The sequence below is a fragment of the Tauraco erythrolophus genome, chromosome 17, assembly GCF_009769465.1.
Source record: "Tauraco erythrolophus isolate bTauEry1 chromosome 17, bTauEry1.pri, whole genome shotgun sequence".
Lineage (NCBI taxonomy): Eukaryota > Metazoa > Chordata > Aves > Musophagiformes > Musophagidae > Tauraco > Tauraco erythrolophus.
In genome coordinates, this window is record NC_141481.1 from 10,229,741 (window position 1) to 10,242,796 (window position 13,056).

At 50.5% G+C, this 13,056-nt stretch overlaps 1 protein-coding gene across 1 annotated transcript in view; it reads right to left on the bottom strand.

The window, feature by feature from the left end:
• Window positions 1-11,673: 11,673 nt before the first annotated feature.
• The window catches only part of TTYH3 (tweety family member 3), a 75,095-nt gene continuing 73,712 nt past the window's right edge, over window positions 11,674-13,056 (bottom strand). The window contains exon 14 of the mRNA XM_086622325.1: window positions 11,674-12,818. Coding sequence (XP_086478451.1) covers window positions 12,747-12,818 — 72 coding nt within the window. The 3' untranslated portion in view covers window positions 11,674-12,746. The remainder of the gene's footprint in view (window positions 12,819-13,056) is intronic.

The following is a 13,056-nucleotide window of genomic DNA, read 5'->3' on the forward strand; positions in this document are numbered from 1 at the left end:
GCCCATAATGGGTGCGTTGTAAATATGTTATTGCGCCAGTATTTTTTTTACTGTGCCTTTTTTTTAAAAAAAAAAAAAAAACACAACAAAAACCAACTCATTGAGAATTATGTAGATTTTAAAATGCTTTTTATACGTTTTCTGTGGATCAGAAAAAAAAACCCAACCCCAACCTTCTGATAATCTGTTTAAGAAAGAGAAAAAAAAAAAATTTGCGATGTCTTGTAACTATCACTTACCTTAATTTATATGTTCCAGTATCTGGAACGTCACTCTGTGCTTTTTTGTAACTAGGATGTGTTTAAAGAAATAGATGTGGGATGGGGAACCAGCATGGACAGTGTGTTCTCAGGGACTTGAACCCGGTCGCTGCCACGGGGTCCCCGTGGGAGCCGTCACCAATAAAGCAGCTTTTTTGCTGACCACAGTCACCTGGTCCTGGGCTCCGGCGTCTCTTTATGGACGGGCTGCGCTGAACACCCCTTCTTCCCCCCGCGGATGTTATCGCCTCTAACGAAGCTCTCAGGGATGCACCAAGGATGGATTGCACCCTCATCCCTCTTTTTCCCACGGGTACCGAGATCTGCCGGCCGTTTGCCTCCCAGGGTGTGTGAGGGTCCCCTCCACCATTCCCTCCCCAAAAGGCACGGGCAGGGCTTGGCACCTCGGGGCTGCTTTTTCCCAGGCTCTGGGAAGTGGTGGCGAGGTGTGAGCCGGTTGTTAGCAGGGGGCTGTTAACAGCCAGCGGGCAGGCGTGTGCGTGGGAAGGTTGGGGGCTGCGGAGGGGCCAAGCCTCGTCCCTCCCTTTGCCCTCTCCACTGTTTTAGCCAACACCAAGCACCCACCTGCCAGTAACAAGCCCCAGCTTTCCTGGGCTGTGGCAATAGCATAAGATCTGCCCTGTTTCCCAAAACCAGCCTTGTTTGTGCCGCACCAGTATCAGCTTTCGCCTGCGCCATCCTCTCCTCCCCCCGCCTTCCTCCATACCCAGCATCTTTTTTTTTTTTTTTTTTCTCTTTTCGAGGCACACTTACTTACTTTACAGTTTCACTTGAATCTCTGGGTTATCAGGGGTTGGCCTTGCTAAAATACAGCCTGGCAGGAAGTCGGTGTGTGCTGAAGTAGCAACCCCTCCTCCTGACACCCGCACACCCTTAGCCCCCAAAATCAAAAATCCCCGAAACTCTGCAGCCCTTGGCCTGCTGCAGGGAGGAGGCTCTGGACCCTGCCCCAGGGAACTGAGCATCACCCTGACCCAGCTGCCCTTCCCCTCCCCCCAAAAAAAAAACCCACCCCACAGGTAGCCAAAAATCTTCCTGGAGAAAAGCAAGGTTGGACAGCCAGCCCTGCAAAGCCCCCGTCCCACAGCACATGGGGTCGCGACTGGGATTGCATGGTGGGAGCAGGATTTGGTGCCCCTTGGCCCCCGCCCAGTGCGGGGTCAGCGAAGGGGAACTGCGTCAGGCGCAGGAAGCCGTGCCACCCGCCGCGGATTTTCCTATTGCTCATGGCGCCGCGGTTTCGGCAGCGCGGGCGCTTCCTGGCAGCGGTGCCGTCACCCTGTCTACAGGCTGGCCCTGCCTCAGCCCCCCCCCCGGGCAGGAGGGGGAGATGCAGCCAGAACTGGGTAGCACCCATCTCACTCCAGGCAGGGCTGGGTGCAGGGGGCCTGTTTACTGCAAAACAGCCCAAATGTTGTGTTACGTGCCCACTGAGGCACTGGGGAGGCAGGGACTGTGGCATGGGGCTGGGTTGATGTTGCAAGGAGCAGGAGCCCCTTGGCAGGGGTAAAGGTTGGGAGGGGGTGCTGGGCAGTTTAAAAACTAAAAATAAAAACGAATAAATAAAATAAAAAAAATAAGAATAAAATCTAAAATAAAAATAAAATAAAACAAAATAAAATAAAATATAAAAATAAAATAAAATAAAGAAAATAAAATCATATAAACTAAAATAGATAAAGAAATAAACCACCTTACCGAGCCCTGGGGAGCGAGGGCAGGCAGCACACCAGCTCTCCGGTTTGCCCCCCACCAGGCTCCCAGCCTCTCCCTCCTCCCTCCCTGCTCGTGGGCCGAAAAGTAAATAAGTCGAGGCATTAATAAACAAACGGACAACAAAAGCAGAGCCTGCTGCTCTCGCACACTTGGCGGGCTCGGCAGGCCGGGCTGCTTTCATCTGCGCCCCGGCGCTGCTGTGGGATGGCACGTCCTGTTTACTCTCGCCCGCTCGCGGCAGCTGATAAGGCGGCTGCACCTTTCGGAGCGTGCCAGTGGCACGGGGACAAGCCCAGCTTGATGGAGACACCGCCGCTACGTAGGGACCACCGCTGGTGACACCTTCGTGCCCAAGGGATGCTCCAAGCCAAGCTCAGCCAAAGGCTTTCCCAGTCTCTGGTTGGTTGCAGCAGCGAGGGCAGAGTGTAACGCGCTTCTTCAGTCCTTTTTTTTCTCTTTTGCTCCCCACCTCCTTTTTTTTTTTGGTTTTAATTTGCATTTGGGTCATTTGCTATCATGGATTTGGTGTGAATCACTGTGTTCCCAGCCCGGGAGCTTCACGGTCCAGGGACTTCTCAGTGGGGAGCTGCGTGTGCAGCGGTGGGCTGAACACCCGTCCTGGCACTGATGGGGTGAGAAATATTTGAGACTCGGGGTGGGAGGGGGGGTGTCAGGAGACGATGAAACTTGTGTGAATCGGGTCCAAGCGGCATTTCCAGCTGCTCTGGCCCAGCAAACTGGAATATTTGTGGGAAACGAACATAAAAGCAGCCGAATTGCAGGGCCTGAGCAATGCTCACAGCACTCCAGCTGCGGCTTTGGGAGTCGCCCGTCCCAGTGCTGGGAGAGGGGAGGGCTGAGTGCCCGTGGGGGCATGAGCTGCACCCCAGCACCTCTGTGCAGCCGGAGGCCACTAAATCTCCCACTAATGTGGCCTGTCTTGGCGCAAGGGGCTGCAAAACCCTGTGGCACATAGTGATGGCTGTGGGATAGCCACGATGCAGCACGGGTGCGCAGGGCAGCCCTCCCACCCCCCCCCCCGCCAAAAGCAGCTCCCAGCCATTGCCCATATCCCCTTTTTTTTTTCACCTTCCTAATTTTTCCCACCCCTGCATCACTTGCAGGGGATTAAAACATCCACCCCCAGTCTGCCAAAGTTTATTTTTCTCTTCCTGACTTTTAAGACCAGTCTTGGATCAATCAAAACCAATCTCCCCCCCCTCCCCCCCACCCGCCCTGGGGCTCCCAGCACCCGCTGCTCTGGGCTGCCTCAGCCGTGCAGCAGGGCCAGCTCTGCTCATGTAGCCATTTGGCAAGCCAAGAGCAGAGGAGGAGATGAATTGAGCATCTTAAAAGCAGCTGGAAACACTTCCCACGGCGCTGCCGGACGAGACCCATGAAGCTGCAGCACTGCTGTATGGCCTCGTTCCCAATACTTCCTTCCTCCTCCTCAGCGGATGTGTCCTTCTCCATCCCCCCAAACCGGGGTGTCTCCAGGTTTATACCTGTCCCTGCCAAGGGCAGGGGACAGAGTGCAGCAGTGACACCGCACGGCAAAGCAGTGGCATCATGCTGGTCAGCAGCAGGTGATGCTCCAGCTGTGTCCACAGCAGCCTGGTGAGTCCCTCCTTATTTAGGGGGCACAGGATGGGCTGTTGAGTTAGAAGTCCCTTGGGGAGTGGGAGGGGGCCATGTCAGCTCCCTGCCCAAGCAACCCATCCACTGGCCCTGGAGCAGCCACGTTTGGAGTGGATCATGAGTGATTTACGGGGTGCAAGTGTCCAGGTCCCATGGTGTTCCGCTGGTGGGAAGAGGAGGCGGGTGGGAGAAGGGCTTCAGCACCGGTATCTGCAACACCTTGAAGCAGGGAGGGAGTTGTCCTTCCTCCCACTCCCCTCCACACACCGGGGAGGGATTAAAAAAAAATTCCCTGAGCAGGGATTTTTGTTGAGGTCATGGTTAGAAATGCCGCCTGCTCCACGCAAAGACCTTCCTGCCTGCAGAGCCAAGGAAAGTGGCCCTGTGGTCCTGCCTGCAGCAACAGAGCCATCAGCCACAGAAGGAAAGTCCTACTGCTCCTGCCATCCACCGTCCCCTCTCCATCGTGCCAAAGGCCACAGCAGTGTCACCGGCGGCTCCGTCACGCTGGCTGGAGCCGTGGCCCGCGGTGGCCGCAGCCTGGCCACCCTCCCTCCCTGTCTGGCCACCAGAGCTGGTGAATGTTGCTGACAAACATTTCTCCCCTCACTCCTCTGCTTGCAAACTTTTCCAAGTGCCAAAGCAGGACTTCAGCATCCCCACGTGGTCAGACAGACCAGCGTCTCCCCGCTCAGGCTTTGCTTTCAAACGGAGGAGCCAGCGGGCACCCAGCTGTCCTGGCCACCCTCACAAGTGGCCTGGCAGAGTGGCATGGGGAGATGAGAGTCATGCCTCGGGGCCAAGGGTGCTTCAGAAGGGGTTAGGGGAGATGAGATGCAATTTCAGCTGCCTGTCGCCTGACAAGACCCTGCCAAAGCAGAGCTGTGACCCCAGCACTCAAGTGCATCTGATGGGAGAAGCTGGGCAGATCCACGCTTTGACGTCAGCAGCAAATGCTGCATGCACAGTGTCACGTTCAGCAGAAAGCATCACCCGTAGCACGTGCCATTTTCCACCTCAAGAGGTGACAGGAGATGAGGGGGTATGTGCTCAGTAAGTGCATCCCAGCGAGCACGCCACAGCCACCAGTGCTGCCTGACAGTTTTCCAGCAGCCAACCCATTGACAGCTCCCAGAGGCAAAGCTCATGTCAGCACAGCTCAGCACATCACAAGAACAAATATGTTTGAAAGCATCTCCCCGGGGCATCCCTCCCTGCCTTATCTTGGAGGGCAGAGATCTAAGGGACCACTACTGAAGGCTGATCAGAAGGTGAGGTTTATTCAAACACATACTTCACCCTCCCCTCTGTCTTCTCCCAGCTCTGCATCACGTAGGAGAGATCCCTGCCCTGCTCCTGCTGGGATAGGGAGGAGTGCTGTGGGGTGAGCGAAGCCTGTGGCTGCTGGGGATGGCTGGCTGAAAAGCACTGGGAAAGGTCACTGGGCAGATGGCCTTCGCATGTTCCCATCCCTGGTGGGAATCCATAAACCTGGTAAAATATTTACGTGCTGACTCTGACGGGGGCTTTATTTTCCTTCACACCATCAGATTCCCTTGACTGCTCCAAGCCCTTTGCACCAGGGAGTAGGTTTAATCATCTCTGATCAGGGACAAGGATGAAAAAAGTGGGTTCCTCCTTTATAAAAAATAAAATAAATTAAAAAAAAGAGTGGGGAGGCAAATCTATCAATTATTAGTGAAGGGAGGAAAAATGCTGTCTGTTGAGATTCACAGCCGTGAGGGCGAAAGGCTGCGAAAAGCTCTCTGTGGTTCTGCACTGCACCACGGGCAGGACTCTAGAGCAAGGGTGTGGGTTTCAGCCGTACAAACACACACAGCGCTTAAAAATACACAGCATTAACTAAGCCAGAGCTAAATTTTTGCTTAGACCAGCTTAGACTCCCCCGGGGAGTGGGGCAGGACCAGCGGCACCGAGGAGGAGGGGGCCCAGGAGCCCAGCTCAGGTCGCTGGGCTGCAGGGTGCGGTCCCCTCTCAGTGGCCTTCAAACTGGCTCTGCCACTCAACGGTGACACCCAGGATCCTCAGCCTGGTCCTTGCAGCATCACTGGGTAGTCTGGGAGCTTTAATCCACAGTGGGATCACGCGCAGCTGCCTCCAAACCCTGCCAAGGGCCTTTTTCATGCCCCTTCCCACCCCACAATTGTTTCTTCTCCCCTCAAAAGACCTGCACTCCTGTGCAAGAGGATACTCTGCTCCCCCCGTCCCTCGTCCTGAGGGCTGAGCTCAGACATGGAGGCATCTAGCAGCAGGAGATGTTGTCTGGCTTTACGGCATTTTGGGGGGTTGTTTCCCAAACACCCGCAGCCAGTGATGGGCTGAGGTCGGCGGCAAGAACCGCGCAGGATGGAGGCAGGAGATCAATCCCCCGATTCGACTGGCAGGATCAGGCAGAAAACAGATCGAGAGAATCACAGGAAGGTAAAGGTTTTAGTTCACTGCTTGGTAGAGATGCGGCAGAGCGGGCCGGCGATCAGAGAACAGTACAAACGAAGAACTAAAAAGAAAGCCGCGGTAGCCCGGGGCAGAGCCGAGCCGAGCCCATGCCGAGCTGCACCAGCTCCTCCCGCTCTCCATGTGATGCTACCGGAGGCATGTATATCCATGTCACCGTGTTCCATTCCAAAGAGGGACACCTTGGCAGTGGCTGAGCTGGTGGTGTACCCCCCATACCGTTTTTCCACACCTCTTCTACTTCTGCTGGTGAAAATGAACCGCTGGCATTCGCTGCTGCTCCAGTGCAGCAAAGGGGGTCTGGGGGATATCCCACGCCACAGCACCGTGCGCAGGGTGAACATCTCCGCAGGCTGATGTTCACATCCCCCAGCTGCTCCAGCACCTTCTACAGCAGTGCCTGTAGTCCCCGGAGGTGCCCGACACAAGGACAGCCCCGCAGCAGGCACCAGCCTGGCTCCGTGCCCCCACCCACGCTGCCCCCTGTCAAACCTCGCCCTCCCAGGCCCCCAGCAGCAGGGGCAAAAACTGCATCATTTCTACAGCAGGATTAGTGCAGCTTCCCCTGGAGGAAATGTCAATATCGCCCGTGTGTCTTCGGAGATTCTTTTGAAGCTGTCCAATTCAATTTTAGCAGCCCAGTCTTCAAACTGGATTAGAAATCCCAAAGTCTGTGATTCCTAACAGCAACCAGAGCAGGTTGGGACCTATGAGCAAAGGAAGAAAGCAGCCCTGCTATCACACGTGCACACACTTCATCTCACATAAATATTAGCAGGACTGACACTAATAATTTGATTTCTGTAGTACGGGGCACTCACGTTCCTATTCCTTCCATCCTCTAGTAGCTATTAGACTTTATGGCTCCATTACTCATCCTCACTTCATGGATCTACCACAACATATGAAAGGTAACAAAAATTCAGGCAGGTTTATGAACAAAGGGGGGAAAAAAAAAAGGAGAGAAAAGAAGAATCAATAAGTAGGAACAGTGGTTTTAAATTGTTTATTTTTAAAACATGAAACCCAAGCTGAATAGAAACCACAGAAATTACATTTAGGTTTTTGTTTAGTATTTGCAAACCAAAAAGTTACAGTAAAAAATAGCTACATTACAATCAATAGAACTACAGAATTAAAAGTAAAGATACAAAAATGGGCTCAATCCTCTTTAACCCTCACAATTTAAAAACATTTTGGGTAAGTGCAGGAACACTCGAAAGAAACTAGCAGGTCCAAAGTTTTTAAAAAATTATATATATTTATATATTATATATGTATATAAAGTGGTGTGATATACAACCATTATGGTTAAGAAGAAAAAACAGAAAAGTTACAAAAAGGCCAGGTACATGTTCACCATTAGGTTTCTGTGCACAGTGTCCAAGAAAAAAACTTCCCTCTGAATGATGCAAATAAAACTCCCGGGGCCTCCCATTAACAAGGGACCTGAGGCACGCGACGTGATGGCTGGGCACCTGGACCCAATGCAGAGGACAATGAAAGAAATGAAGCTTTTCTGGGACTTCAGTGGCCACCTGGGCAGAGGCCATTGGAGAAGTCTTGGTGTGAGACCAGAGGAAGGAAGGATTGGGAATTGCATAGTGAGGAGCAATGTGGTATCAAATATGCAAAGCACCTAAGAGCTTCATGCTACAGTTATCCTCTTCAGGAAAGGAGTATTTTGAACTTTCTGGTTGTACATCAATTTATGTTCCACTTTGTTCATGCATGAACAGCCACAGGGGCTGGGTGAGCACCCGGGAGCTCCAGGCCACCAGTGACCCATCCCTTCTCTCTCCCAGCTGGGCAAGACACTCACCGTCACAGCTCAGCAGATCCCGCTCTCCCTCCCTGAAAGCACCAATCACTTGCTAGCCATCTAGGAACTGCTACCAAAACATCCCACGCTTCTGCTGGGTCTCCTGGAATGACTAGGGAAGCCATCCAGAACATGCACACAGATAACTTTAGAAAATGAGAGTAGGCTGTGATGAAAGGAGCCAGCCCGTTAAAGGTACAGATTAAGTCTTGTTGGGTCTCCTGTCTCAAGGCATTAGATCTAATTCCTTAGTATCTGCCTGGAGGGCTCTTCCCCTCCCACCCAGAGATGTTAACTCATCATGGAGTTGGAGAAGACCCTGGCTTCTCCTTGGTCTCTGGGTAGGAAGTACTTCAAAGACACCTCCCCTCCCTAGCTAAAGGAAAACCCACCCACCTCATCTACTCCTGAATCAGGTGGGGTGGCTAGAATCAACAAGCCAAGACACTTCTCTCTTCTTCAAAGGACTCAACACGGTATTTCAGTTGCTGCTAGAAAGGAAGAGAAGGTGGGACCAGAAGCGAAGCATGGGTTTATCCAGACAGGTAGCTGTACCTCACTCTTACAGGTATCCACCCACTCCTGTCTGCTATCACTCTGCAGCACTCAAAGCTCTCATGAGCGATGGCTAAGCAGGCCCCTGAGAAATGGTTTACTCTCAGAAAGGCCAAACTTTTCATGTATTTTCAGGGAACTGCTATGGAAATGCTAACTTGGGATCACTTAAAACCCCACGCACTGTGTCCCCCTCAAAGCACTCAAATGAACATCCTTGCATCTTGGCTGAGATGACTGTACACGGAAAATTAACACCTATCAAATGGAGAAAACTTAAAAAGGACAGGAGGGGAAGGGAGCACTCCATCCTTCACATTTGGATACATGGATGCACGCTAAAAATCTTAGCTTGAACCCTTTTATCAGCACATAAAATGAACCCAGTTTAATAATACATACAGGATACAAACACTACAGTTATATTCCCAAGACAGCACAAAAAATTCACAGCCAAGTCTTGATTCGATTTCCTTTACAATTACAATGCAGTCTTGAACACTGGACACAAGAGTCCAACATGCTATTTACATTTCACATTGTGGAGATGTTTGTGTGCTTGGAAGAGTTCTCAGTTCCAAAAGGAAGTGTCATTCACACATGATGATGCAGTGGAAATAAACCAAGCCAACCAGACAAGCCAATGACCACGTTTGTGCTTCTGAAAAAGTAACATGAAGGGTCTTCACCGATGCAGTCACCTTCAACTGGACAAGCTGCCTTCCATTTTACAGTCAGTGAGGTGTCCAGAGGCCAATCTCATCTGCCCTGAACTCTGGACCCTTTTGCTAGCAACCAGTAACATAAGTAATGTTCCGATAAGGTCAGCTGGGACTCACCAAGTGATATGGCCTTGGCATTTTGTCACATTAAAAACAGAGACACACAATGGAAGAGAGAGAAGTCTCTACAGCTTTACCTCCTACAGCTTGAAGAGTTTGGACTCCCTCAACCATGAATGCCATCTAGAACAGATGAGTCTTCGCCAGATAGCACCTGCTGTTCACCCGAGAGGGAGGCACAGAGTCTGGGAGATCTTGGCTTTTAGAAGTCCACTCCTCAGACAAAATGTGACCATATGGATGAGGCTGATTATGTCGCAGCCATAAGAACAGGCAAAGGCCATCTGTTCTTCAGCAGACCCTTTCAGACCAGCCTGCAGAAATGCCACACTGTTGCTCAAGGTTCCAGTAAAAAAAAAAAAACAACAAACAACCAACAACAAAAAAGAAAAAGCAGTAATAACAACAATAAACCAAAAGAAACCCATTTGTCTGTGTTTCCTATCCAGCGCTCTGCACAGCATGCAGCGGGGCAGCAGAGTTCCAGGATGCTTTACAAAAGTGCAATATCCATGTCAAGTAAAGGAAGTGCTGGCTGGACGAAGGTACACAGCTCACACTGCAGTCATGTTACGCTGGCCTCCAGAGAGCAAAATGTTATCTCCGTAACACTCTTTCCAGTTATATTTTGAAGTCACAGAGCACATATCTCCACATCTGTGCCTTGCTGCAAGCCCCAAACATTGCCAGAAGTTGCTCTGGGTGTTACGAGTGGCTATACCAAGCCTTGGAAGGAAGCAGGTCAAGGTGGCTGCTCCGTTAGATGCTGCAAACAAAAAGGCATAGGCTCGCTCCCCGTTATCCCTGCTGGCACAGACAACACCACCGCGACAATTTAGGTCCAACCCAAAGTGCAGTCACACGCATGGTCACGATGCATTCTGTATACAGAAAAGTCAATATACAGAAGCAATTGTTTTCACAGGGTTCCCCACACCCTCCAGCCTTCAAAACACTTCCCTTCAATGAGTAGGATCGGGACACAGATTTTAGGGCGGCTCCCCTAAAACTGATAGCGTTAAGTAGTAATCCAAGTACATCCTTGCAAGGAGAGATGATGGCAGAACAACTCAGTCTTAATGAGAATTATATGGCTCTTGCTTCTTTCTTCAAAGCAAGGGGAAGGTTCAGTTCCCCCCAGACAGTGGCTGCGTGCTTTGGGCCCTGCAAGCTAACCCTGCCACATGCTTGCACAGCCGGGTCTCCTGGTAGGCTTTAAGACAGAGTAGAAAACTTGGTGCTCATGAGCCACAGTGTCCCTCCATACCACCTGTGACTATGTTTCCCTGCCCTTGTTATTTGATAACAGCGAGGTATGTTTCCATGTGAAGCCCAAACATGTTTGAAAGGGCATTACTGAGTCCTGAGCAAGAAAATCCTGCTTCCACAGATTTATGGTGAAATGTGAATTTTTTTTCCAAAACCTTCTCTTTCGGTCTGCATGGTGGTGCCTCCTCCCTGTCTCACTCACTCCTTTGAATGGCAATAGCTGGCCTACAGCTTTTGCAGTCTATTAGTGGTTTCTATCTTAAAAAGAGTCTCAAAGCTTGCTCTTCCACAGAACTGGTACCATTTTACAGCAGATACCATCATCCTAGTTAGCTACCTGCTAGGAGCAATCCCTACCTCACTGCAAGAAGGCAACTGACTTGAGTAAAGGCAGATTGGTAGATTCTGTGCCCCGTACAGCAAACGTGGAGTAAACAGACACCGAGTCTGAACGTCACTGAGGTGAAGACTAACTGCCTCTGCCAATGGCTCAACTCCAGTTTGAGAGACCTTCCCACTTTATTTACTCTGCCAGTTATTTACTACAACGCTCAGCAGCTACGCTATGATGCCCCTGCTCAGAGGTAAAAAGACAAAAAGGAACATCATAGTTACCCTACTGAGAGGGCAGAACTCAACAGCACCTCCCAAGAGGCAGTCTCCTCTTCCAGTAGGAAGCTGTCAGTGCCCTTTGGAGCACGGCTCTTCAGTGGAAAGTACAGCACCAATGGACGACACTGGCCTCCGCAGGCACCCAGCTGCCCCTGTGCAAGCCTTGTTCTGCCTCATGTCTAGAAAAATGCCTTATGTATGCCTTCATATGGTCAGATAGTGGTTAGCAACGTGCCTTGAAAAACAAAACGAAATATAATAGCATAAAATAAGAACCTCTTCTTACAGTCACAATGTTCTCCAGATGTCATTTGGGTTTCTGATTCTGGAACACAAAGATATACTGACTATCTTGTGAGTTTGTTAGGACTGAGGCTCCAAAAACCTCCTACAATGCCAGTTCAGCAACCCTGTGCTGTAAATGACGATTTTTTTAAAAAAAAAAAATAAAGTCCAGCAGACTCCACAGGTCACTTCTGCAGGGAGAATTTGCATTTGTTACAAGTTCCATTGGTGCTTCCAGTCTCTCTTGCTTTTGAAAGCTGACTGTCCCCTAAGACCTAGCATCAGAGTGCTGAAACCCTTTAGTGCAAAAATACCCCCTGTGAAGTCTTACAAGTCTTTTCACAGAAAAAATTTGGCACCAAGTGGGTGGCTGGCTCCTGTTTGATCTGTGTGTCAGCCTTGTGAAGGGAGCACGCAGAATGCCACCTGCGAGTACCTGGGCTTCCCTGATGGAGCAGAGAGGTCAGGTTCAGAGCAAAGGACAGAGTAGTTGGCTGATGCTGGGACCCCCTGCTCCTCCTCCAGAAATCACATGCTAGATATGGTAGGGGAAAACAAAACAAGGCATTTTCTTAATGGATTTTTTCTAAAAAAAGTTAACCAGGGTAGTGGAATGGTTTGCTCTAGAAGAGCCCCAGGCTCCCAAATTACAGTGGATATACAGTGACACCATGAGGTTTCCGTCCTCCCTCACACAGTGCACCAGACCAGAGGACTCCCACCAAGATGCTGCATCGTGAGCTGACTCAGCATTCCCTTATTGTACACTAGTCACAGGCACCCAGCCTCTGCTTCTTCAGTGTTTGACAGACTGCTGATCCCACTGCAGAAGTGAAGATCTACCACCATCTTTCACTGAGTCCCTCTGGGGAACAGAAGGGGAAAAAAGGGGGCAGAAGATATTCACCAACTTTTTCTGACAGGCTACTCTAATAAGTTGGTGCCCAGGCAGGTGTCATTTCTTGCCTGGGTGCTTTCAGGTGTTCACCTGCACATGCTCTCTCTTGCACATCAGGTACAACAAGGTGAAGGTTTAAATTCAAAAAGGGCTTCCACTCCAGTGGGCAGGTACCAGGTTGGAGGGGTGGTCTAGGCTGCAGAAACAGAAGGAGCTGCACTGGATTTTGGGCAGAACAGCAGGATTGTTCTACGAGGACAGCACAGGGGCACAGCAGTTGGCACATTGTTTAGTCTGACTGCATGTGTGGGTTTTGTGTTGTGTTTTTTTTTTTTTGCTTTTGCTTTTTCATTTTAATGCACACTGCCAGCATCTGGACGAGGTTGGTTGGTGGCGAGGTATTTGGCTCTCATGCTGGAGGTGTACTGGAGGAAGACAAGACAAAAAAACAAAACAGAACAGAAAAGTAAGTCAGAATGACTAATGTAAACACAGAACCACAGATTACTACCACCTCCCAGCATAAAACGGTCTGTATTTACAGCAAGCACATGAAGGAGCAGCTGCTTTCACAAGCCACTGCACAGTCAAGTCCGAGTAACATCCTATCAGCCTGCTGCAAGGATGCTGGCCAGGTCAGTGCAGATGTGTTAATCATTTATC